This window comes from Ostrea edulis, chromosome 4, assembly GCF_947568905.1.
Source record: "Ostrea edulis chromosome 4, xbOstEdul1.1, whole genome shotgun sequence".
Lineage (NCBI taxonomy): Eukaryota > Metazoa > Mollusca > Bivalvia > Ostreida > Ostreidae > Ostrea > Ostrea edulis.
The window spans coordinates 82366057-82390303 of NC_079167.1; the positions used below are offsets into that span (position 1 = coordinate 82366057).

At 36.6% G+C, this 24247-nt stretch overlaps 2 protein-coding genes across 2 annotated transcripts; one reads left to right on the forward strand and one right to left on the reverse strand.

The window, feature by feature from the left end:
• On the forward strand, positions 1-3157 carry LOC125671297 (G-protein coupled receptor 157-like). Its single transcript, XM_048906883.2, has 4 exons — positions 1-587; positions 1474-1685; positions 2268-2444; positions 2566-3157. Exons 1-4 carry the CDS (start codon positions 164-166, stop codon positions 2815-2817), a joined length of 1065 nt encoding a protein of 354 aa, XP_048762840.1. The 5' UTR covers positions 1-163; the 3' UTR covers positions 2818-3157.
• Positions 3087-24067, reverse strand: LOC125671288 (ATP-dependent DNA helicase PIF1-like). The gene is made up of 10 exons (XM_048906863.2): positions 23208-24067; positions 16190-16279; positions 15274-15427; positions 14075-14189; positions 9767-9873; positions 9364-9503; positions 5830-5936; positions 5477-5564; positions 5072-5217; positions 3087-3729 (listed from the first exon to the last, which is right to left on the reverse strand). Exons 1-10 carry the CDS (start codon positions 23914-23916, stop codon positions 3514-3516), a joined length of 1872 nt encoding a protein of 623 aa, XP_048762820.2. The 5' UTR covers positions 23917-24067; the 3' UTR covers positions 3087-3513.
• Positions 24068-24247: the final 180 nt, after the last annotated feature.

Sequence of the window (24247 nt, forward strand, 5' to 3'; positions counted from 1 at the left end):
AAGGTATGACCCCCACTACTGACTGATAACGATTCATTTTATCACGTGTTATCATCTATTGATCGTTGACCGATCAACATCATCACTTCCGTTACACAAAATTAACATTTCACTGGGAGTTGTGTCGTTTATAGAGATAGTGAAATTTCAAGACAATTCAATCATGTTTCAAATGAATCTCACCGCCATCATAGCGATGGAACCTGTTGACAAACTGTACCTTGGTTTGGGACTGTTGACGTCATTAGCGTCATTGCTCGCGTGCGTGACGTTGTTCTTCGCTCTCTGTTGTATTCCCGCCATTAGAAACAGATCGCGATACATCGTCTTATACATCGTCATATCAAATGCAGGAGCCAGTATCGGAACTGTGATGTCCGTCGCTGTCAAAATAGGATACCGGGGAGTTTCTTGGGAATCACATCCGGTCTGCGAGGCGGCAGCCGCATTTACGGTCATGTTCCGAATCAGCGGGCATCTATGGACCGTCGCACTGGCTCTCCATCTTTGCTTTGAGGCCTGGAAGAATTTATCTATAGCTTCATCCATGATGTGGCAAGCTCACTGTATCTGTTGGGGCTTTCCGCGTAAGTATGAGTAATTTACCCTTTATAAAAATAAGAGGTGATTCACTCGGAAGTTGAGACCTCCGACGACACTCAGATTTCAACAAACGTATCAAACGACATCAACATACAGATGTAGAGGGGGAAAAAATATACTATCTGCAAGTCTGACTGTAGAAGATGAATTCCATTTTGTATTTGACTGTGTAGCATACCAACATCTAAGAAAACCATTCATAGAATCCATGAACATTTTGTGTAAGAATTCTATAAACCTTTGTAATAGAGAAAAGTTTACCTGCTTTTGAGCAACGAATGTAAAAGTATTATTGAAAAATTTGCCAATTACATATAGATCTACATATATGTAAAACTGTTCATTATAAGGGAAAGTTGATTTATCATGAACTTATAATTTTTATTTCTTTATCTATCTTCTGGATAATCACTCTTTTATGATTTATGTACATATGAACTTTGAATTCCTCAGGGCCCAAAATTGGAAATAAATTACTTTCTTACAGAAGCAGATACATATAGGGGTGGGGTGGGTTAAAGGGGTTGCAACCCTTCCCCTTCCATTGAATTTTTTTAAAAATGGTAAACTTCTGCCATTTGGGGGCCTGCAGCCTCCTCCCCCTTTGTACAAAAAGGTCAGACATCATAGGCGTAGCTTGGGTTCGAATATTACCGAGGCAGGGGGTCTGGAGGGCGCAGCCCCCCAGAAGCTATCGACATTTTAACAACGTAAAAGGTGTTTGGTTTTTTTTACCGAGGCAGCTGTCTCGGTTGCCTCAATGGAAGCTACGCCACTGGGCATGAGTCGCAACCCCATTCCTTTGAAAACGTTTTCTTGATCCGCCACTGCATAACTTCATTAAACTTGTCATTCTTTAACATGATATAGTGTCCATTATGTCCACTTTGGCGGGTCTTGATGTACTTGGTTCTGACAGCGGAGGAAATCCTGGCCACATAAGGCCACCATGGTGCTTCATAGACAGTCAGATACCAGACTACAGCTCGTTCGTCATTTTGGCGGGAATTGGATGGCGCATGGCGGCCATTATCTTCTGCTCCATTGCATACCTTCTGCTGCAATATAAAGCCCTAAAAAAGGCAAGTATCTTCTGCTAACAAAGTGCTAAAAAGGCAAGTATCTTCTGCTAACAAAGTGCTAAAAAGGCAAGTATCTTCTGCTAACAAAGTGCTAAAAAGGCAAGTATCTTCTGCAGTTATATAAGACGCTAAATAAGGCAGACATCTTCCACTGTAATACAAGACGCTAAAGACAGACATCCTCGCTGAGTCAGGGGAAATGTTTTCAATATATTTTTCAAATAATTGTTTGTATCAACAATATTGAAAACTTGTACAAGTAGCACTTGATGGAAATTTCGAAATAAACTTTCATGATGAAACCATTTTTCTCTCTCTCCCATAGCTGCTTTTTGTTATTATGCCACTTCTCTCGTTCAGTTTGTCATTTGTCCTTGAATAACCTAAAGAGCGTAGTGTAGAAACAAGCATCTTGGAGCGCTTTCCATCTTCATCTTACCGGAAAAAAAATTGTGAACTCACAAATATTTTAGAACTTGTACATGTATGTATTGTCGAAATGAACGACTCATTTCTGACAGTGAAATATGAAAATCGTTTACGAAAAATATAGTGCTAATGTTACTTCTCATTTTATTTCAGCCAAAACCACAACCAGAAACACCAGAGGAAGGAGAAGAGCACCACAACCCCCCAGAAAATCCCAACAGACAACTGCGCCATCTACTGGTCATCTTTGTTCTGCTAAACATTTGGGGCGCGTGGCATTTCCTAATCTCCTATTACCGTACGGACATGAACGTAATGGTGGGGATAGAGGTGAGAGATGCTTTCAACCTTACAAACACCATTCAAATATCCTGAATATGTTACAAGATAGAAAGGTCTAACACTTTCCTTATTGGAAAAGCAATGCTTTAGAATTTGATTTTTGTTGCAGGTGGTGTGCGACAACTTGCAAGGCTTCGTCAACACTGGCTTTTTCTTCTTGTTCATCAGCGAAGTGCGCAGTGTCATGCGAAATACCTGCTGCAAATCGTTCCGTGAATGTTGCTGCAAGCGTTTACGTGACGCCAACGTGTCACTCCCTGTGGAGATGGACCAGCTGAGAGAAGAGGACGGGGACCACACCCACTTACTGGAGGCGGAGGATGACCGCGTGCACTTCACCAAAGAAGCGGGTCATCAGTAGGCAGGAAAATACAAGGGAGATAAGCCCTACTAAAGATTGGTGTATTTTTACGAGGTGTCTTGCTATACGAGGCATTGATAAGAAGTGAAATCTCTCTACTACAATGCATTGAAAATGTGCAATCTCTAGGACACTTTCTGTGCTTTAGGAAGTATATTTCATTTGGTGACAAAGATTTTTAGAATTGTCATGTTCCAGTAGAATTCATTGATCATTATTTTATACATATTTCATTACCGTGGTTACATTAATAACATGTGACATACATGTGCTTTTTACAATTTATTGCTCATGATTTTTGTCATGCAAGTTGAAAAATAATAAAAATTGAATAAAACATGGTACTAGTAATGTGAAATTGTAAATCATAATTCTTGAACATGAACTCAAAATTTATGACATGAATTGCATTCAATATGTTTGAGAAGAATGGTTTACATTTGTATCAAACATAACTACACTTTTGGTACACAGTCACACAAACCACAATTATGTCACAATGTGAAAGAACAGACATACTACTCTATATCTGAGATCGACACACCTCAGTGAGATGTTTAGATTGATGTAAATAGTACAAAATGAATATCACAAATTTACTGGCAATTGTGCATAAATCTGCTCCTTCAGATCGCAAAGGATTCCTGAGAATATCAACAATTTTTATGGACAATTTTACCTCCATTCTAAAAGAGTTCACCAGCAATCATTTAATGAAACTTGCATCATCTTCCTGGTCAGCTCCAGCTTGTGATAAAAACGGAGAACGTCTGGATTAGCATGAACACAAGATCTATCGAAGTCCAGGATTCTGAGTCCATCCAGACTCTTGGCTCGGGACAGAGCAACATACGTCTGCCCAGCCTCAAAGACCTTGGCTAGGGACATCTCTACACAATCCAAGGTCATTCCCTGTCAAAGTCAAACAGGGAATCAAAACTATGTACACAGTATGTTAACCTGCACAAGCTGTAGGGCCCTCCTTAATCATGAGAATGCTATTCACATGTGATTTCATCTAACTTTATCATCAACTTATTTTACTAAGAATCATTACTAATAGTGCAATATACATATGGAGCAGGAAATTTTTTATAACAATGAAATTTTGCATTTGGAATCGCAGATTCCATGAAGAAAATTTGAAATCTCTATCAAAGAGAAGTCAAATATCATTATAATGGTCAACTTCCTTTTAAAACACAAATGGAAAAATAAATATCATCATTTGTCTTTATAAAGTTCATTGCTTGCTGTATAGTGGTTCACTATAGACTGTGGATCATGGCTCAAATCTACTAAGGGTTTTATTATTTTTAAAAGGTTACTTTCTACTTATAATAAACTACATTTTTTCATTAAAGAAGGTAAAGTTTAAAACTCCAAACTACTATTGCACACATCCTCTATATTCCATTAATCACAATTTTCTCTGGAGTTTTATTCCTCCTTAATAGTGCAGTTAAAGTGAGGTCCATTTTGTGTTAACGTGCATGTATGTGTCAGCTCTTCTGTTTAAACATTAGTAGGTTATTTCTTGCTAGTCAAACATGTAGCTAAAGAACATAAAACTCTCAGACAGGGAAAACCCTTTTCTTAGTCATCAACATTTTCTCAACACTTTCCAATCCTAGCACATGTTCCCGTATATATATATAAAAAAAAAAAAGGCTTCTTAAATTCACAATTTCTGCTTAAAATTTTTAGTCTTTTGCACACAGTGAAGGAAAAACTTGAAATTTTGAAACAAACTGTTGAGATTTTTGCAGAAGCAATTTCACTCTGTGAACATGATGATGCTTTATAGTACAGCATCTACATGTGAGGATCAAAGAATTTTTATTTAGACTACAGCTAAGTAAGAGTTTCTATATTCTTTCAGTGTGTTGAATAAAATTTTTAAGATAATGTATTGCTACAGTGCTCTGTAGCTCAGAAATCAAATGACTAGATCTCGGAACTTTTGTTTAGGGAAACAAAATTTAGACAGAATGCTCATAGTTTTTCTAGTTAGTGTTGATTTTCAAATCAGATGTTAGATCTGCTCGCATACTCCCTACACAAACCCGAGTAGTGTAGATCAAAGGATTTATTTTTTCAATAGATTCTGACTCTCCAAAGTTACTTGAGACTTGTGTATTCATGGATGTTGCTTATTTTCTAAAGTTACCAGAGATTCATGCATGGATATTGATAAATTTTTATGACTTACCTGAGATTTGTGTATGGATACTGATAAATTTTTGTGACTTACCTGAGACTTGTGTATCGATATCGCCCAGGCCAGTTTAAGGGGTAATTGCCTCCTGCTGACGTAAACAGTTCCAGACAACTTAAAAGTCCATCGCACTGGACGGATCACTTCCTGTTCACCGCATGCAAATCTCACCACTGGGTAGTCTGTCAAGACAATTCAGTAACCATCTTCATACATTTATACAATTTAAGCATGCCTAAGTATGACTGGTCAAAACTCGGTGCTCAGTCAAAAATATGCCTACTTTTTGCATTGAAAGGGTAAAACAGATGGTATTGAATCATGTTTCTTTTCTTTCCAATAAAATAAAATCTTGTTAATCACTTGCACTGGTACACCCAGTTCATGTTGTTTATAATAGATTTGAACTCTCAGTTAACAGTCTAGCACAGAGTTGTCTACCTTGGTTCTTCTTGTCATATCCCACCACTACCCCTCGCGCTCCATTTACGAGTCCCCGCTGAACCTCCAGATTTTTGGCTAACATCACCTGGTAAGAGAATTAATATTTGAAAAACAAAAAGATGTATGCCATTGAACGTTTAAATTTTAATCTCCACATTCATAGAAAAACATCACATTCAAATAAAATTATGCATGTTAAAGAGGATTAAATGACAATTGAACATTGAAAAAAGTTTCCTTGAATGCTCAATTCTTTCATATCAAAATTGTGTTTTTAGAAATTTACATTGACAACTATAGATACAAGGAAATGAATACAAATGTAAAAGTTATCACTTCACAAACTTTACCTGAGCACCAACTTTAAGGACAACGCTTTTGGGAACAGGGGAGAGAACTTCGAGCTGGCTTTGATAGCCTTCTTCCCCATCCACTGCCAAAAATGTCTTTTCCTCGCCTGAAATCATGAAAAATACCACATCAAAGTGTTATGCTGCAACTTTTGGTGTGTTATCTGATTACCAGAGGTTAATGTGAATCTTGTGGCTTAAGATTTAATTAAATCATTAGAGGTTTATGCTGCAATTTGTGGTGGCATGAGATTATATCTGATTCGATGTTAAATGCTGAATCTTGTGGCATGAGATTTGTTGCGCATGTTAGAGGTTTATGCTGTGATTTGTGGCATGGGTTTTTCTCCTGTATATTAGAGGTTTATGCTGTGATTTGTGGCATGGGTGTTTTTTTTCTGTGTATTAGAGGTTTATGCTATGACTTGTGGCATGGGTTTTTTTCCTGTGTATTAGAGGTTTATGCTATGATTTGTGGCATGGTTTTTTTTCTGTGTATTAGAGGTTTATGCTGTGATTTGTGGCATGGTTTTTTTTCTGTGTATTAGAGGTTTATGCTATGACTTGTGGCCTGGGGTTTTTTCCTCTGTATTAGAGGTTTATGCTATGATTTGTGGCATGGTTTTTTTTTTGTGTATTAGAGGTTTATGCTATGATTTGTGGCATGGTTTTTTTCTGTGTATTAAAGGTTTATGCTATGATTTGTGGCATGGGTTTTTTTCTGTGTATTAGAGGTTGATGCTATGATATGTGGCATGGGTTTTTTTCTGTGTATTAGAGGTTTATGCTATGACTTGTGGCATGGGTTTCTTTCTGTGTATTAGAGGTTTATGCTATGACTTGTGGCATGGGTTTTTTTCTGTGTATTAGAGGTTTATGCTATGACTTGTGGCATGGGTTTTTTCCCCCTGTGTATTAGAGGTTTATGCTATGACTTGTGGCATGGTTTTTTTCCTGTGTATTAGAGGTTTATGCTATGACTTGTGGCATGGTTTTTTTCCTGTGTATTAGAGGTTTATGCTATGACTTGTGGCATGGGTTTTTTCCTGTGTATAAGAGGTTTATGCTATGATTTGTGGCATGGGTTTTTTCCTGTGTATTAGAGGTTTATGCTATGACTTGTGGCATGGTTTTTTCCTGTGTATTAGAGGTTTATGCTATGACTTGTGGCATGGTTTTTTTTCCTGTGTATTAGAGGTTTATGCTATGACTTGTGGCGTGAGGTTTTTTCCTGTGTATTAGAGGTTTATGCTATGATTTGTGGCATGTTTTTTTCCCCTGTGTATTGGAGGTTTATGCTATGATTTGTGGCATGGGTTTTTTTCCTGTATATTAGAGGTTTATGCTATGACTTGTGGCATGGGTTTTTTCCCCTGTGTATTAGAGGTTTATGCTATGATTTGTGGCATGGTTTTTTTCCTGTGTATTAGAGGTTTATGCTGTGATTTGAGGCATGGGTTTTTTTCCTGTGTATTAGAGGTTTATGCTATGACTTGTGGCATGGTTTTTTTTTCTGTGTATTAGAGGTTTATGCTGTGATTTGTGGCATGGTTTGTTTTCCTGTGTATTAGAGGTTTATGCTGTGATTTGTGGCATGGTTTTTTTTTGTGTATTAGAGGTTTATGCTATGATTTGTGGCATGGGTTTTTTTCCTGTATATTAGAGGTTTATGCTGTGATTTGTGGCATGGGTTTTTTTCCCTGTGTATTAGAGGTTTATGCTGTGATTTGTGGCATGGTTTTTTTTCTGTGTATTAGAGGTTTATGCTATGACTTGTGGCGTGAGGTATTTTTCCTGTGTATTAGAGGTTTATGCTATGACTTGTGGTGTGAGGTTTTTTTCCTGTGTATTAAGAGGTTTATGCTGTGATTTGTGGCATGGTTTTTTTTCCTGTGTATTAGAGGTTTATGCTTTGACTTGTGGCGTGAGGTTTTTTTCTGTGTATTAGAGGTTTATGCTGTGATTTGTGGCATGGTTTTTTTTCCTGTGTATTAGAGGTTTATGCTATGACTTGTGGCGTGAGGTTTTTTTCCTGTGTATTAGAGGTTTATGCTGCAACATGTCATGTAGTTTGTGATCCTGTTGTTTTTGTTTTACCTATTCTCTAGTTTGTTTTTAACATATCCTGTATTTGGGATCTTATCTGTTACTGGTTTATGAACTTCTTATACATTGTTTTTAACATAATCTGTAGTGTGTGATTGTATTCTGTTGCTGTTTTTAGACTTACCCTCTACATTGTTTTTGGCATACTCTGTAGTGTGTGATTGTATTCTGTTGCTGGTTTTAACTCACCTGAGCTAAAAGCTCAAGTGAGCTTTTCTGATCACCCGTATTCCGGCGTCCGTCCATCTGTCTGTAAACTTAACATTTTTGACTTCTTCTCACAAACCACTGGGCCAATTTCAACCAAAGTTGACACAAAGCATCTTTAGGTAAAGGGAATTCTAAATTGTTAAAATAAAGGGCCAGACCACCTTCCAAGGGGAGATAATCAAGAAAAGGTAAAAATACAGTAGGGTCATTAAAAAATCTTCTTCTCAAGAACCACTGGGCCAGAAAAGCTGAGATTTACATGAAAGCTTTCTGATATAGTGCAGATTCAGGTTTGCTAAAATCATGGTCCCCGGGGGTCGGATGGGGCCACAATAGGGGATCAAAGTTTTACATACAAATATATAGGGAAAATCTTCTCAAGAACCACTAAGCCAGAAAAGCTGATATTTACATGAAAGCTTCCTAACATAGAGCAGAGTTAAGTTTGTTCAAATCATGGCCCCCTGGGGTAGGATGGGGCCACAATAGGGGATCAAAGTTTTACATACATATATATAAGGAAAATCTTCTTCTCAAGAACCACTGAGCCAGAAAGCTGATATTTACATGAAAGCTTTCTGACATAGTGCAGATTCAAGTTTGTTCAAATCATGGCCCCTGGGGGTAGGATGGGGCCACAAGGGGGGATCAAAGTTTTACATACAAATATATAGGAAAAATCTTTAAAAATCTTCTTCTCAAGAACCATTGGGCCAAAGAAGTTCACATTTACATGAAAGCTTTCTGACATAGTGTAGATTCAAGTTTGCAAAAACCATGGCCTCCAGGGGTAGGTTGGGGCCATAATAGGGACTACGGTTTTACATGCAAATATATATGGAAAGTCTTCTGATATGGACCAAGGTGACTCAGGTGAGCGATGTAGCCCATGGGCCTCTTGTTTGACTTACCCTGTAGTTTGTGATTGTATTCTGTTACTGTTTTTAGACTTACCCTCTACATTGTTTTTGGCATAGTCTGTAGTGTGTGATTGTATTCTGTTACTGGTTTTAGACTTACCCTCTACATTGTTTTTAACATACTCTGTAGTGTGTGATTGTATTCTGTTGCTGTTTTTAGACTTACCCTGTACATTGTTTTTAACATAATCTGTGGTGTGTGATTGTATTCTGTTGCTGTTTTTAGACTTACCCTCTACATTGTTTTTAACATAATCTGTAGTGTGTGATTGTATTCTGTTGCTGTTTTTAGACTTACCCTCTAATTTACTCAGGTGATACTGGTTGATTTTGTTGACGTCCTCTTTGTGAGTACACAGTCGGGTTGCTAGGATACCATTTTTGTGTATCTCGTGGTTTGCAGTTTTTTTCAGTATCTGGTACATTTCTTCGCTGCACCTGTAACAAAAGCATCATACTTTTATGTTACATATGTGCTGATTTAATTAAATATGGTTCAGTGAGTCACTTATTCAAAGACCAGACTTTCCATCATCTTTTGCATTTGACAGTTTTAGGTTTTTTATAATTAATTTGTGAAATAGTACTTTATAGATGCATAATACCAAATCTGTACAGAGGAAAACTGTGATAGAATCTGCTATTAATCAAAAGTGACTCCATCAATCAATTAATTTCCCATCAAATAAAGACAGCCTTACTTTCCGAGACGGATGTTTTGTAGGATGTTGATGAAAGACAAATCATTCTGACGTCGCACTTCCTTTAGTTCCAAGTTGACTTGAATGCACCGTGACCAGGACTTTGCCTTTAATTAAAAGATGACAGATTCATTCAAACAATGTGTGAAGTTGTCAGGTGGCTAAAACTGTGAAGATAACACAAATCCCTGGAAACATTAAGTAAGATCAGGGGCTGGTGACTAGGAGGTGTAGATTCCCTTTGACTGTTCACACCCACCATGAGCCATCTGTCTTGGTTAGGTAAACAGATTAATCTTGTGTCAAAATAAGTATAAAAAGAACAACTCAAAAATTGGTATGAAACATCAGACAACATTCGACATAATGAAAGACTGTATTTGCAAATAAGATCATGATTATAACCATCACAAAATTTGTGAAATGCCGACATTGAACAAGACTGTTTAAAGCCCTATAACATCAACTTTTGTATGTAGCCTTCCTTGGTTTAGAAAGAACAAGGTACGGTTGTATACATAAAAAGGCCCAAAAATTTCTCTCTATAAAATGTGTCTGGAATTAACCTTAATCAGCATTTTAAGAAAGTAAAATAAATGCCAGGTATACTATGTCAACAAAATCAGAATGATAGTCCTAAATGGATAGCATTATGACATCATGAATAAGACATTTCCCGCCTTTTTCTCAAAATAAGCCTGAAAACTGTCAAATGTCATACAAATTATTGCTCAGGAAAAGATGTGCGCATTTGTTGAGCAAAATGAAAATGATATATATTGTGTATTATTTTGAGATGAAAAACATGCTTCAATATGAATTTGCTCGACGCATGCGCTGTATGTTTTCTAAAAGAAAAACCACCTGAATTTGTGGATATTTTCATTGAAAATGGCATTTTTGCAATTTTATGCCAACTTCAAGCTCTCGTCATATGACACAGATCATTTTGCTGATCAAACTGAGTGAATTTTGGGTTTGCTAAACTATTCCTTAATTGAATGCCAGGATTTTAGCTCCAAGTGAAATCATCAATATTTTGGGCCAGATGACTGTAGAAACTGTACCTACTTCTTTATCATACCCAGAACATACTCTTGCATATCCAATAAGTTGGGAGGCATAAAAAACATTTGCAGGTGATTATAAAACTGCCAAATGAATATGGGAAGTTTGTGATGAAGCCATCCCATTGACATATACACTAATAACATATAAATTGTGCAACGTAAACTATTTCATTTCATCCATCTTCACAAGTCAAGGGTTATTGATTTGTTACCTCGCACTAATCAGATCATTATGCAATCCACTATAAATAAAACATCCAATGAAATCACTGCATATTGTTATGGTGTACATGGATACAAATGACACGATCTCATACTGCTGTATTAATAAATACGTGCAATTGTAATGTTTACACCAGTAATTACGTTTATTGATAGTAGATCAAGTTTGGAAACCTTTTTGCTTAAGACAATATTGCTTAAAAGATTGAAATAGCCATAACTGTAGGTACAATACAATCAGGTTTTTTTTTTTTTTTTTTTATAGAATCTCTTGTTTCGCATTGTTATAAATAGAACCGCATTCTCATTGGTTCCCACTCTTTTATGGAAACAATCAGAACGAACCCAACTTTTTGATAGTCACTAATGTCAAGGGTTAGTGCGAGGTAACGAATCAATAACCTTTGACTTGTGAAGATGGATTTCATCATGTTTATCACAAATGAAAAATACTGTATAGGTTGAAATTCTAAGTTCATTCTTGACTAATTTAACTCTCTCGGACATCTTCAGTTGGCCTCATTTGTATAATGTTTGCATGCTTGGAAAGAAAACAATGGTGTAAGTTTTGACATCCAATTCATCAACTGTAGATATTGGAGTAAGGATGTACATGTATTACACTAAATTCATTCTGCTAATTTAGATATTGACCCTACCCTAGCCCCACGGTGTCAAGACTTTACTGAACTTGAATACTTAGGGATTGTTTCAGTATCAACATCACTAAAATGGCCTTGGTGTTCCGGAGAAGATTTTCCCATATATCCATGCTGTTATGTAAAGTTTTATCCCCAGTTTCAACCCCACCCCAAGGACCAAGATCTAAAAACATAAAAACAATCCAACTTGAATCAACACGACTTGGAATGTTTGTCTGTTTATTAGTATGATGTAGTGTGACCCTCCTACTCTTGAAAAGATTTTTATAAATATTTCCTACATATTCTCATGTCAAACTCTGAATCCCTATTCAAGCCCCAGGGCCCACGATTTGATCAAACATAAATCTTTACTTCATTGGAATGCTTATGTGTATTAATATACCATAACCATGACAACTAATCCTGGCAAGCGATTCCTGAGAATAATTTTAACAAGATATTTCTTATATTATATTCCAATGTAGAATTTTGATATATTGTGACCTTAACCTGCCTACCTCCAGGACCATGATTCAAACCAACTTGAATCTGTACTAACTGAAGATGACTGTATATCAATATGACTAATCTTGGCCATGTTGTTTGTTCTTGAAAAGAAAAGATCAAAAAATTTCTCCCAAAATATTCAAATGTAAAAATCTGAAGATTTCCTTATATATAGTCTTATGTAAAACTTTGATCCCCTATTGAGACCCCATCTTAACATCCTTTCCCCCATTTGTGACCCCACCCTGCCCTCTGGAATCTGTAAACCCCCCTACAGTAACTAAAGGTGTCTTTATTTTAAGACTTTCAGAAATGATGACAAACAGCTGAGAAATGGTATAGAACATTACATTGTTGCAAACCACACCTATCCAAGTATTAGTCTCCATTCACATGAGGTAGGATAGGTACTCCGGGACTCAGTGTTAGTGGCTAGTGACAATGTGAACATTGGGGATTCTAGGATAGGTACTCCAGGACTCTGTGTTAGTGGCTAGTGACAATGTGAACACTGGGGATTCTAGGATAGGTACTCCGGGACTCAGTAAGTGTTAGTGGCTAGTGACAATGTGAACACTGGGAATTCTAGGATAGGTACTCCGGGACTCAGTGTTAGTGGCTATGACAATGTGAACACTGGGGATTCTAGGATAGGTACTCCGGGACTCAGTAAGTGTTAGTGACAATGTGAATATTGGGGATTCTAGGATAGGTACTCCGGGACTCAGTGTTAGTGGCTAGTGACAATGTGAACACTGGGGATTCTAGGATAGGTACTCCGGGACTCGGTGTTAGTGGCTAGTGACAATGTGAACATTGGGGATTCTAGGATAGGTACTCCAGGACTCAGTGTTAGTGGCTAGTGACAATGTGAACACTGGGGATTCTAGGATAGGTACTCCGGGACTCAGTGTTAGTGGCTATGACAATGTGAACACTGGGGATTCTAGGATAGGTACTCCGGGACTCAGTAAGTGTTAGTGACAATGTGAATATTGGGGATTCTAGGATAGGTACTCCGGGACTCGGTGTTAGTGGCTAGTGACAATGTGAACACTGGGGATTCTAGGATAGGTACTCTGGGACTCGGTGTTAGTGGCTAGTGACAATGTGAACACTGGGGATTCTAGGATAGGTACTCCGGGACTCAGTGTTAGTGGCTAGTGACAATGTGAACATTGGGGATTCTAGGATAGGTACTCCCGGACTCAGTAAGTGTTAGTGGCTAGTGACAATGTGAACACTGGGGATTCTAGGAAACCATTAAATGCTATGTTCTTGAGTAAAATGGTCGCATAAACTCTAATAATGTACCCCATCAAATTTTATTCAAAGTAGTCTATCAATTTGTGTAATTGGAAAAAAAATAAACAGGATAAATGCAGAGTACCCAACATTTGTCGGACCACCAGACATTCCTGGTAAATTTTGTATAATTCCTTATCAAATGTCCAGTATTGATTTTTTGTTTTGTTTATAATGCAACTGTAATATAACCTGAAACTATGATAAAACCTGAAACTGTGATATAACCTGAAACTATGATAAAACCTGAAACTGTAATATAACCTTTTTACCTGAAACTGTGATACATGTATAACCCAGTACCTGAAACTGTGATATAACCTTTAACTTGAAACCATGATATAACCTTCTACCTAGCTGCAATAATGTAGCCCTCTCTGATTTTTTTTGGGGGGGGGGGGGGGGGGGGGGGGGGGGGGGGGGAGAGAGAGGTAAATGTATCCCAAAAACGTCAGAGTAAAAAAAAAAATCGGATAGGGCTACAATATTGCAGCTACCTTTTACCTGAAACTGTGATATGACCTTTTAGTTTTACCTGAAACCGTGATAGAACCTTTTACCTGAAAGCAGAACATTTTCTTGTCTGTTCCTTTGGTAACTGGAGGGAGCTGTAAAAAATCTCCACAGATGATGAGCTGGATCCCCCCAAAAGGATTGTCATTTTTCCTCACTACTCTGCAAAAATAAATCATCATTACAATCTTTTCTGTGTAAGCTTGCTCTTAAGAGAAATTTCAAAAACATTTTTCTGATGGACAAAACTTATTTTCCTAAGTGGTTATAAAAGTAATTCTTCGACATGTGGATCAGAAAATCAATATATATATATATATATAAATTGCAAGACACCCACTGGCCTTAAAGGGACTGATTCACAATTTCCCCCAAAATTTTCTTTTTCACTTTTAATGATCAAAATCTACTGTCTAATGTGTTTAAAAGATTTCACATAAGAGTTATGGTTATACATTATCAAGAAGCTCATTTTAGAGAGTTTATTATTTGTTTTGTAAACAAAGATTGCGGTATGTTATTGTTTACAAAATTTTCAAAAGAAATGGATATAGATCTAAGTTTATCATATCTTTCACATTTCAAGCATTTTTGGGGTAAAATATACCATCTAAAAGTTAAAATTTGTGACTATGCAAAATTAAGATGCTTTATATTATAAAATCAATATGTTTGTTTGTATACATAAAAAGACTTTGTTTACATAACACAGATTTAAGATTCAAATATTGCTTTTAAACTTGTATTCAGAAGGTCAAAATTTTGGCTGTCAACATTAAATGAGTTATATTTTTAATGTTTAACATCGAAAATGAAAAATATTTTTATCAAAAAATTGACAAAAATCGTGAACCAGTCCCTTTAACAATCACCTGAGTATCATAACCCATACAGGGAGTCTCATATTTGCATTTAAGTCTAAATATGAAGTCCTTTGTTCACATGTTTATGATCTTTCAAAATATCCACACAATTCCTATTTATTTACAGAAGAAGGAAAAATGGAAGTTTGAAACAGATAATTTTGACTTTTGACAACCCCCATCCCCCCCCCCCCCCCCCCCCCCCCCCCCCTCACCAATGAATTTCAAAATTTAAGAAGAGGACATTAGAGACGTCATAACCATGCATTTAATGTAATAAACTCAGGTGACCTAAAAACAGAAAAATAAAGATAATCTTCTAAAGAAGTATAAATCAGAAAAATTTTGAAATTTAATTCTTTATGGCTTCCAGTAGGTGTTACCTAGCTACTGTCTCTAGTTTGTCAAAGAATGCACCATCCACCATTGAGATTTCATCAATGACAAGATGGTGACACTTTCTCCACTGCTGTGCAATCTGCGGACGTGAAGCCAGTTGAACACATTGCTCTAGAGGGGCAGATCCTGAACCTATACCTACAACAGAGAGAGAGAGTCTTAGAACAATCACATGTATAGAGGGGCAGATCCTGAACCTATACCTACAACAGAGAGAGAGAGAGAGAGAGAGAGAGAGAGAGAGAGAGAGAGAGAGTCTTAGAACAATCACATGTATAGAGGGACAGATCCTGAACCAATACCTACAACAGAGAGAGAGTCTTAGAACAATCACATGTACTATCGTTCTAATAACAGTGTGTTCCTTTGCTTCATTGAGCATGCAAATATTTGGGTGAGGCTTTTTTTATCTTTAAGATTTGAGATTTCATTTTTGTTCTCAGTGACCAATCACATTCAAAGAATGACACAACATGGTCACCCAAACTCACTTTCATTCAATACCATATACTAGCCAATCATTGAGTGAAATTGCATGCTAAATCACGGAAAGCGACACACTATTTATATTGGAACGATAGTACACATTGCTCCAGAGAGGAAATCTCAGGAAGTTTCAGAAACTGTCCATCATTCTTGCATAGTTTACACCCGGATGCTCCTCAAAATCTAACAAATTCTTCCTTCACCAATGTCTATCCTTTCAGAAAATTTACATAAATCAGTTCAATCTGTGCAGATAAAGATCTTTATATGGAGAAACTAAAACATAAACAGGAAGAGGTTGCAAAAGTTTAAACATGCAGCAAATAAATTCTGAAATTCACATACATGTATAATTTTCATCATTCAACAACTACAAACAAGTACACATAAACAGGTTGTATTTCCATGACAAACCTGCGAAGGCATGTAATGTAGTTCCTCCTATGTGACAGGCAGCTACACCTGTACTAGCCGTGGCAAAAGTGTGCTGGGGTGGAAGGGAACCTGTACAAATGTAAATTCATTCATTTTCAAGTGGTCAAATTCTTATGGTTTATAAGCATGTTGAGAAAAACCAGTACATATCCCATAAGGTAGAAACATGAGTCAGGACTAAAGCACCAGATATAATATAACAGTGTAGTCTATATTTATATGAGAGTCAAGACTATTTTGGACCAATTTTAAAATGGAGTAAAAGTCTGAGAATTTAACAGTAGACCGATAGACTGCGGCTATGCCAAATGGGGTCGGGTCATGCCATGTGCAAATAAGATATCCCGAATTGCCTATGCCAAATTCTAAGAAACAAAGGAATAATCATGATATGTGTGTGCGAGATAATGCACTTAAAATAAAATTATTTTCCCTTACAATCATCAAATTCTATTTTTGTGACCTGGATTTTCCTTCCATTAATTCTAAAGTATACGACTTAAGTGTCTAAGCAGTTTAAAGATTATGACTAACTAGTGCTCTAGACAAATTCTTCAGTGTATGATTCGTATCATCGTATGTCTTTAAATGTCGATGCTTTTTTTTAAAAATCTGCGTTGGTGAATTTTATATGGATTGATTTTCAAATTAAGATTTTCCTCCACAATTTAACTAGTTGTCCTTTTTTTCATTTCCCAAATATTCAAATATTGCAAGAATGTCAAAACAAAATGATGTACGTCCGACTTAGCAAAAATAATTTTGAGGTGAAGGTCAACAAACAAGTGTAAATGATTCCACAGTTAAAGTATTTTCAAGGCGCAAAGCCTGGCATTAAACCATAAGGTGTCAAACAAACAGAAGAATCAAAGCAAGAAAAGCGCAAGCTTAGTATATGAAAAAGAAGAAAGAAAACGCTAATTCAAACCACACTGGCAAAACGGACGGGTATAGTTGAAGTTTGAGGGGAGAGAAATGTTGTGCATTCCCTGCAAGGAGTTTTGATCAGGTCTATGCCAAATGCCATAGGTCTAGATGCCGCATCAAAAAGACAGACCTATTGTCTATGCCATTTAAAAAGTTAAATTCTCAGACTGGAGTAATATTGGTTAGACCCCCATTGTGAAAATTAACGTGTGGATCCCCTTTCGAAAAACTTTCTGGATCTGCAGATCGGATTAAAAAGTAGGTCACATTCATTTGTACATGTACATCCCAGTCTAATGCGGGATCAACGTTGGCCGTACTGTATATAGATCACTCTCACTAATCTGTACTGACTGTACATGTATCAAAGTGAATAAAGTCACACTCAGGTGTAAGGCCTACTACATGTGGGTCAATCATCAACCATCATTCATGATTGTCTCTACAAGTAGATCACACTCACTGTACATATAGATCACACTCACTGTACATATAGGTCACACTCACTGTACATATAGGTCACTCACTGTACATATAGGTCACACTCACTGTACATATAGATCACACTCACTGTACATATAGGTCACTCACTGTACATATAGGTCACACTCACTGTATATATAGATCACACTCACTGAGTCACTGTACATATAAATCACACTGTACATATAGATCACACTCACTGTACATATAGATCACACTGTACATATAGATCACACTCACTGTACATATAGGTCACATTCACTGTACATATAGATCACACTCACTATACATATAGATCACACTGTACATATAGATCACACTCACTGTACATATAGATCACACTCACTGTACATATAGGTCACACTCACTGTAAATATAGATCACACTCACTGTACATATATGTCACACTCACTGTACATATAGGTCACACTGTACATATAGATCACACTCACTGTACATATAGGTCACATTCACTGTACATATAGGTCACACTCATTGTACATATAGATCACACTTACTGTACATATAGATCACACTCACTGTACATATAGATCACACTCATTGTACATATAGATCACACTCATTGTACATATAGATCACACTCATTGTACATATAGATCACACTCACTGTACATATAGATCACACTGTACATATAGATCACACTCACTATACATATAGATCACACTGTACATATAGATCACACTCACTGTACATATAGATCACACTCACTATACATATAGATCACACTCACTGTACATATAGATCACACTGCAGGGTTCGAAATTAACTTTTTCAAGCACTAGTCCGTACGGACTAGTCACTATTGATGTTCACTAGTCCGCAAAGCATTTCACTAGTCCGTCCAGTATATCACAAAATGATCTTCATTTTAATCGAACTAAACACATCACAGTTGCAAACAATTCAATTTCTGACACCTACAGAAGAAAAAGAGACCACCATATTTTATTTCGTATTCAAGATCTTCAAAAGCATACAATATTAACCTCCGAGTTAATCCTTTGAAAAACGTCCATAAGTGCGTTCGAGATCGACATTCCTGTTGTTTTGGTGTTCAGACCTTAAAGTCACAGGAGTTTGAAATTTTATCAAGAAAGTCAATAAAATTCACTCGATTGACCAAGTCATGAGCTATAGTGTTATGAACTACTGTGTTAGAGTCGCGAATGACGAAAACATGTGCATACAAACGTGCATGTTCTCAGACCACACTACTTGCAATTCTTGCACCTAGAACACGTTCTCGTGATGTGTACTCGGAGTTCGGAATCGGCAGGAATTTGACAATGTGTGCACGTTCGAAGAACGGCGGTCTCAAACGCACTCCATGTGTTTGGAAGATCAGACTGTCATAGTCAGGCAAACACCTGACCATGCAGGTAATCAACCATAAGTTCAAACATCTAAGAGACTCAGACAAATCTAGCTAAAATCTTTACCAATTCAAAATTGATTTCCGGATTTTCACTAGTCCGTACGGACTAGTGCTATAGAGAGTTCACTAGTCCGACATGTTTTCTACTAGTCTCGGACTTACGGACATGAGTTAATTTCGAACCCTGCACTGTACATATAGATCACACTGTACATATAGATCACACTGTACATATAGATCACACTCACTGTACATATAGATCACACTCACTGTACATATAGATCACACTCACTGTACATATAGATCACACTCACTGTATATATAGATCACACTCACTGTACATATAGATCACAATCACTATACATATAGATCACACTGTATATATAGGTCACACACACTGTACATATAGGTCACACTCACTGTACATATAGATCACACTCACTGTACATATAGATCACACTGTACATATAGATCACACTCACTGTACATATAGGTCACATTCACTGTACATATAGATCACACTCACTATACATATAGATCACACTGTACATATAGATCACACTCACTGTACATATAGATCACACTGTACATATAGATCACACTGTACATATAGGTCACACTCACTGTACATATAGGTCACACTCACTGTACATATAGATCACACTGTACATATAGATCACACTCACTGTACATATAGATCACACTATACATATAGATCACACTCACTGTACATATAGATCACACTCACTGTACATATAGATCACACTCACTGAGTCGCTGTACATATAGATCACACTCACTGTACATATAGATCACACTGTACATATAGATCACACTCACTGTACATATAGATCACACTGTACATATAGATCACACTCACTGTACATATAGATCACACTCACTGTACATATAGATCACACTCACTGTACATATATATCACACTCACTGTGCATATAGATCACACTCACTGTGCATATAGGTCACACACACTGTACATATAGATCACACTGTACATATAGATCACACTCACTGTACACATAGATCACTAGCTGCAATAATGTAGCCCTATCCAATTTTTTTTTTATTCTGACGTTTTCGGGATAGGGCTACAATTCCATAGGATCTCCGTAATGGTGCAAAATAATTTTATGAATAACCGATAATAAACTCTGTGTATTAGTCCCAAATGTTGTTTACACCAAAAGGAGTACCAACTTTGTGCTCAGGCATGTCTAATAAAGGTGTTTTTCATTAAATATAATGTACAGCGCAAAATTCTTCATCTGCTCCGCCATGCTTGTTATCGCGAGATCTCGTAGGTGGATCTAATGAAAAGCCTAAACAGTGACAATCAGCGCGAAAATGTAGTTACTCGAGCCACTTCGACAAAGAAAGGAAAATCATATTGTTGCAGAAAGAATTTACACTCTGCTGTTCGCTTTTTAACTTGATATTAAATTCAAACCTTTTCAATACCGACGAAATAGCTTTCGCCTCCATACTTGTCCATTGATGTAAATACTACCTTATATGGCATATGCAAATGACTTGACAACCGGAAGTTGAAACTTCAGTACATCAAACATGGCGCACAAATATGAATCGAGAAATTGGAATTTATCGAAATTGTTGAAAACGGTAGAATAGAGCCTCACAAATCTAAAGTTGCAGGTTGTAAATTTATATATTGACTAAGAAACATAGAATATCATTTTATTTACCTAAAGAAAGTCAGGAAATTTTTATAATGAGCGCAAATGTTGCGGGAGTGAATCACTCCCGCATTTGCACCATTACGGAGATCCTAAGGAGTTGTAGCCCTCTCAAAAAAAAAAAAAAAAAAAAAAAAAAAAAAAAAAAATTCAGAGAGGGCTACATTATTGCAGCTAATAGATCACACTCACTGTACATATAGATCACACTCACTGTACATATAGATCACACTCACTATACATATAGATCACACTCATTGTACATATAGATCACACTCACTGTACATATAGATCACACTCACTGTACATATAGGTCACACTCACTGTACATATAGATCACACTCACTGTACATATAGATCACACTGTACATATAGATCACACTCACTGTACAAGTAGATCACACTCACTATACATATAGATCACACTGTACATATAGATCACACTGTACATATAGGTCACACTCACTGTACATATATGTCACACTCACTGTACATATAGATCACACTCACTGTACATATAGATCACACTGTACATATAGATCACACTGTACATATAGATCACACTCACTGTACATATAGATCACACTCACTGTACATATAGATCACACTCACTGAGTCACTGTACATATAGATCACACTCACTGTACATATAGATCACACTCACTGTACATATAGATCACACTCACTGTACATATAGGTCACACACACTGTACATATAGATCACACTCACTGTACATATAGATCACACTGTACATATAGATCACACTCACTGTACATATAGATCACACTCACTGTACACATAGATCACACTCACTGTACATATAGATCACACTCACTGTACATATATGTCACACACACTGTACATATAGGTCACACTCACTGTACATATAGATCACACTCACTCTACATATAGATCACACTGTACATATAGGTCACACTCACTGTACATATAGATCACACTCATTGTACATATAGATCACACTCACTGTACATATAGGTCACACTCACTGTACATATAGATCACACTCACTGTACATATAGGTCACACACACTGTACATATAGGTCACACTCACTGTACATATAGATCACACTCACTATACATATAGATCACACTGTACATATAGATCACACTCACTGTACATATAGATCACACTCACTGTACATATAGATCACACTGTACATATAGATCACACTCACTGTACATATAGGTCACATTCACTGTACATATAGATCACACTCACTGTACATATAGATCACACTGTACATATAGATCACACTCATTGTACATATAGATCACACTCACTGTACATATAGGTCACACTCACTGTACATATAGATCACTCTCACTGTACATATAGGTCACACACACTGTACATATAGGTCACACTCACTGTACATATAGGTCACACTGTACATATAGATCACACTCACTGTACATATAGATCACACTCACTGTACATATAGATCACACTCACTGTACATATAGATCACACTCACTGAGTCACTGTACATATAGATCACACTCACTGTACATATAGATCACACTCACTGTACATATAGGTCACACTCACTGTACATATAGATCACACTTGTGTATACATCACATGTCTATGTAACCTGTAGTTAATGCTGTAAACTTTCCTTCTTTTTTGAATTTCCTTCTTTATAAACTGTCTTACTGTTATGCCCTCTAGGCCCAAAATTGGAATAAACTTATCTTATCTTATAATATATGTTACACCTGTCTGTTTTGTGTTTATGGAGGCTTTATTTTATTTAATACCTTTTCTGTATTTATCTAATGTTATTGGCATAGTTGCCAACCTCCAACATGTAAAGAGGTTCATGACCCTCTTTTGGAAAGCAAAAAAATCTGGTCCAAATACGTATTGCCATTCATTTACTAGGATTCTATGTGTAATAAGTGTTAATATTTCGAAAATATTTACAACAGAAATGTGTGTATTGCATATTTGTTGAAGAGAAGCATTGTAAGAACCGGTATTTGTCTGACAGTGGCACATTTTGAATTTTTCCAAACTGATGGAGATGGACAATACTAAAAGGACACGGATTGCTTATTAACTAACTCCTTCAAATTAAATTACAAAATTATTTTTTTTTAAAAATTAAAAGAATATTTTTACATGATCTTACGTTTTGGCATGTTCTGCCTGATCATTTTTAGCTCCAGTCCCATTAGTGGGAGTTACGCAATGGGCAATAAGCTTCATGCTGTCCTCAATAACTTTTTTTTACCCATGAACTAATTTACAAAACCAAATCGGAAATCAGGTAAAAGGTATAACCTGTTGGGTCATAAAAAATAATCAGGTTACGGATCAGAAAATCGGATGTAACCCGACAAAATTGGACGAGTTGGCAACTACGGTTCTTGGTGTTTTCGCAAATTCCATAGACCATCATGATTTAAAACCAAAAAATGTGCTGAAAACTTTGTTGCACGATTGACCTACCAATTATTTTCCTCATCAAGAATGATTTCCCAGTTCCTGCACTCCCTGTGAAAAACACATTCTTCCCTCTGACGACAGCATCCAGAATCGTGTTCTGCTCCTTGCTGAGCTTAGCCTTAACAGGTAGAGCAATGCTAGATGGGTTCAAACCGTTACAAGTCAGCTTACTTTTCTGGATGTTACAGTTCTCTTTATCATCATCCTGGTGGGGTCTTTTTCTTTTTTTGACACCTTTTCCCTTTGGTGTAAACAACTCTGGCTTGGACTCAAATTCTTTAGCTCTTGCCTCATACACAGATTTCAAGTCTTTGATTGTTAATGGGCTGATTTCTTCAAACGATTTTGGAACATCAGATAATAGCTTCTTCCTCTCTGATATAAAGCCTTTCATTTTTCCACATTCGAACTTGGTACTTACCAGCTTTAAGAAATATATCAACCTATCAGGCGGGCAGTTGCTAATCAATATATTTAAGTTTCTGTCAGGAATTTTAATCGTGGACTTTCCATCCTTTGCAAATTTTTTGTGAATTTGCAACTCTCGCAAAGCAAATTTCATTTCTTTTTTCTGAAGTTCCACCTTCACTACAACATCTCTGAATTCATTGCGTCCGACCGAAAGGAAAACGTTTTTGTGGACGCTGGATTTTTGGACATCTCCAGCTTTTGTCAGCTCTTCTACTGCCAACGTACATTGAAGTCTATCCATTACTGCTATATGTTGAGAAACATAAACTCCTACCAATCTGATATCTACACCAGAGGAAGGGTTAAACACAATATTCTACACTCTTGGATGTTTGTTCTGTCAAAGCAAAATTTGTAATTTCAAATACGAAGTAAATTTACGTCACTTCCGGATATAAAATTTTGTCAAGTCGTACGAAGAAAAGATATATTTCGTTTTTATTTACGTTTCTGGTTTTACCTCAGGCAATGATATATATGATAAAGTTTGGGATTTCAAGAAAAAGGAAAGAATTAAATCTTCCTTAAAACTTAGCTTATTATGCTTTTGATATTTAATCTGAGAGTTACGA

Bases quoted from the DNA above. Each gene is read 5' to 3' on its own strand.
- LOC125671297 (XM_048906883.2), top strand. From the start codon at position 164: ATGTTTCAAATGAATCTCACCGCCATCATAGCGATGGAACCTGTTGAC. The intron at 1,686-2,267 runs GCAAGTATCTTC...ATTTTATTTCAG, and splicing joins AATATAAAGCCCTAAAAAAG to CCAAAACCACAACCAGAAAC. The intron at 2,445-2,565 runs GTGAGAGATGCT...TTTTTGTTGCAG, and splicing joins ACGTAATGGTGGGGATAGAG to GTGGTGTGCGACAACTTGCA.
- LOC125671288 (XM_048906863.2), bottom strand. From the start codon at position 23,916: ATGGATAGACTTCAATGTACGTTGGCAGTAGAAGAGCTGACAAAAGCT. The intron at 9,874-14,074 runs GTAAAAGGTTCT...TTTTAATTAAAG, and splicing joins AGAAAATGTTCTGCTTTCAG to GCAAAGTCCTGGTCACGGTG. The intron at 5,218-5,476 runs GTAGACAACTCT...TTGTCTTGACAG, and splicing joins ATATGACAAGAAGAACCAAG to ACTACCCAGTGGTGAGATTT.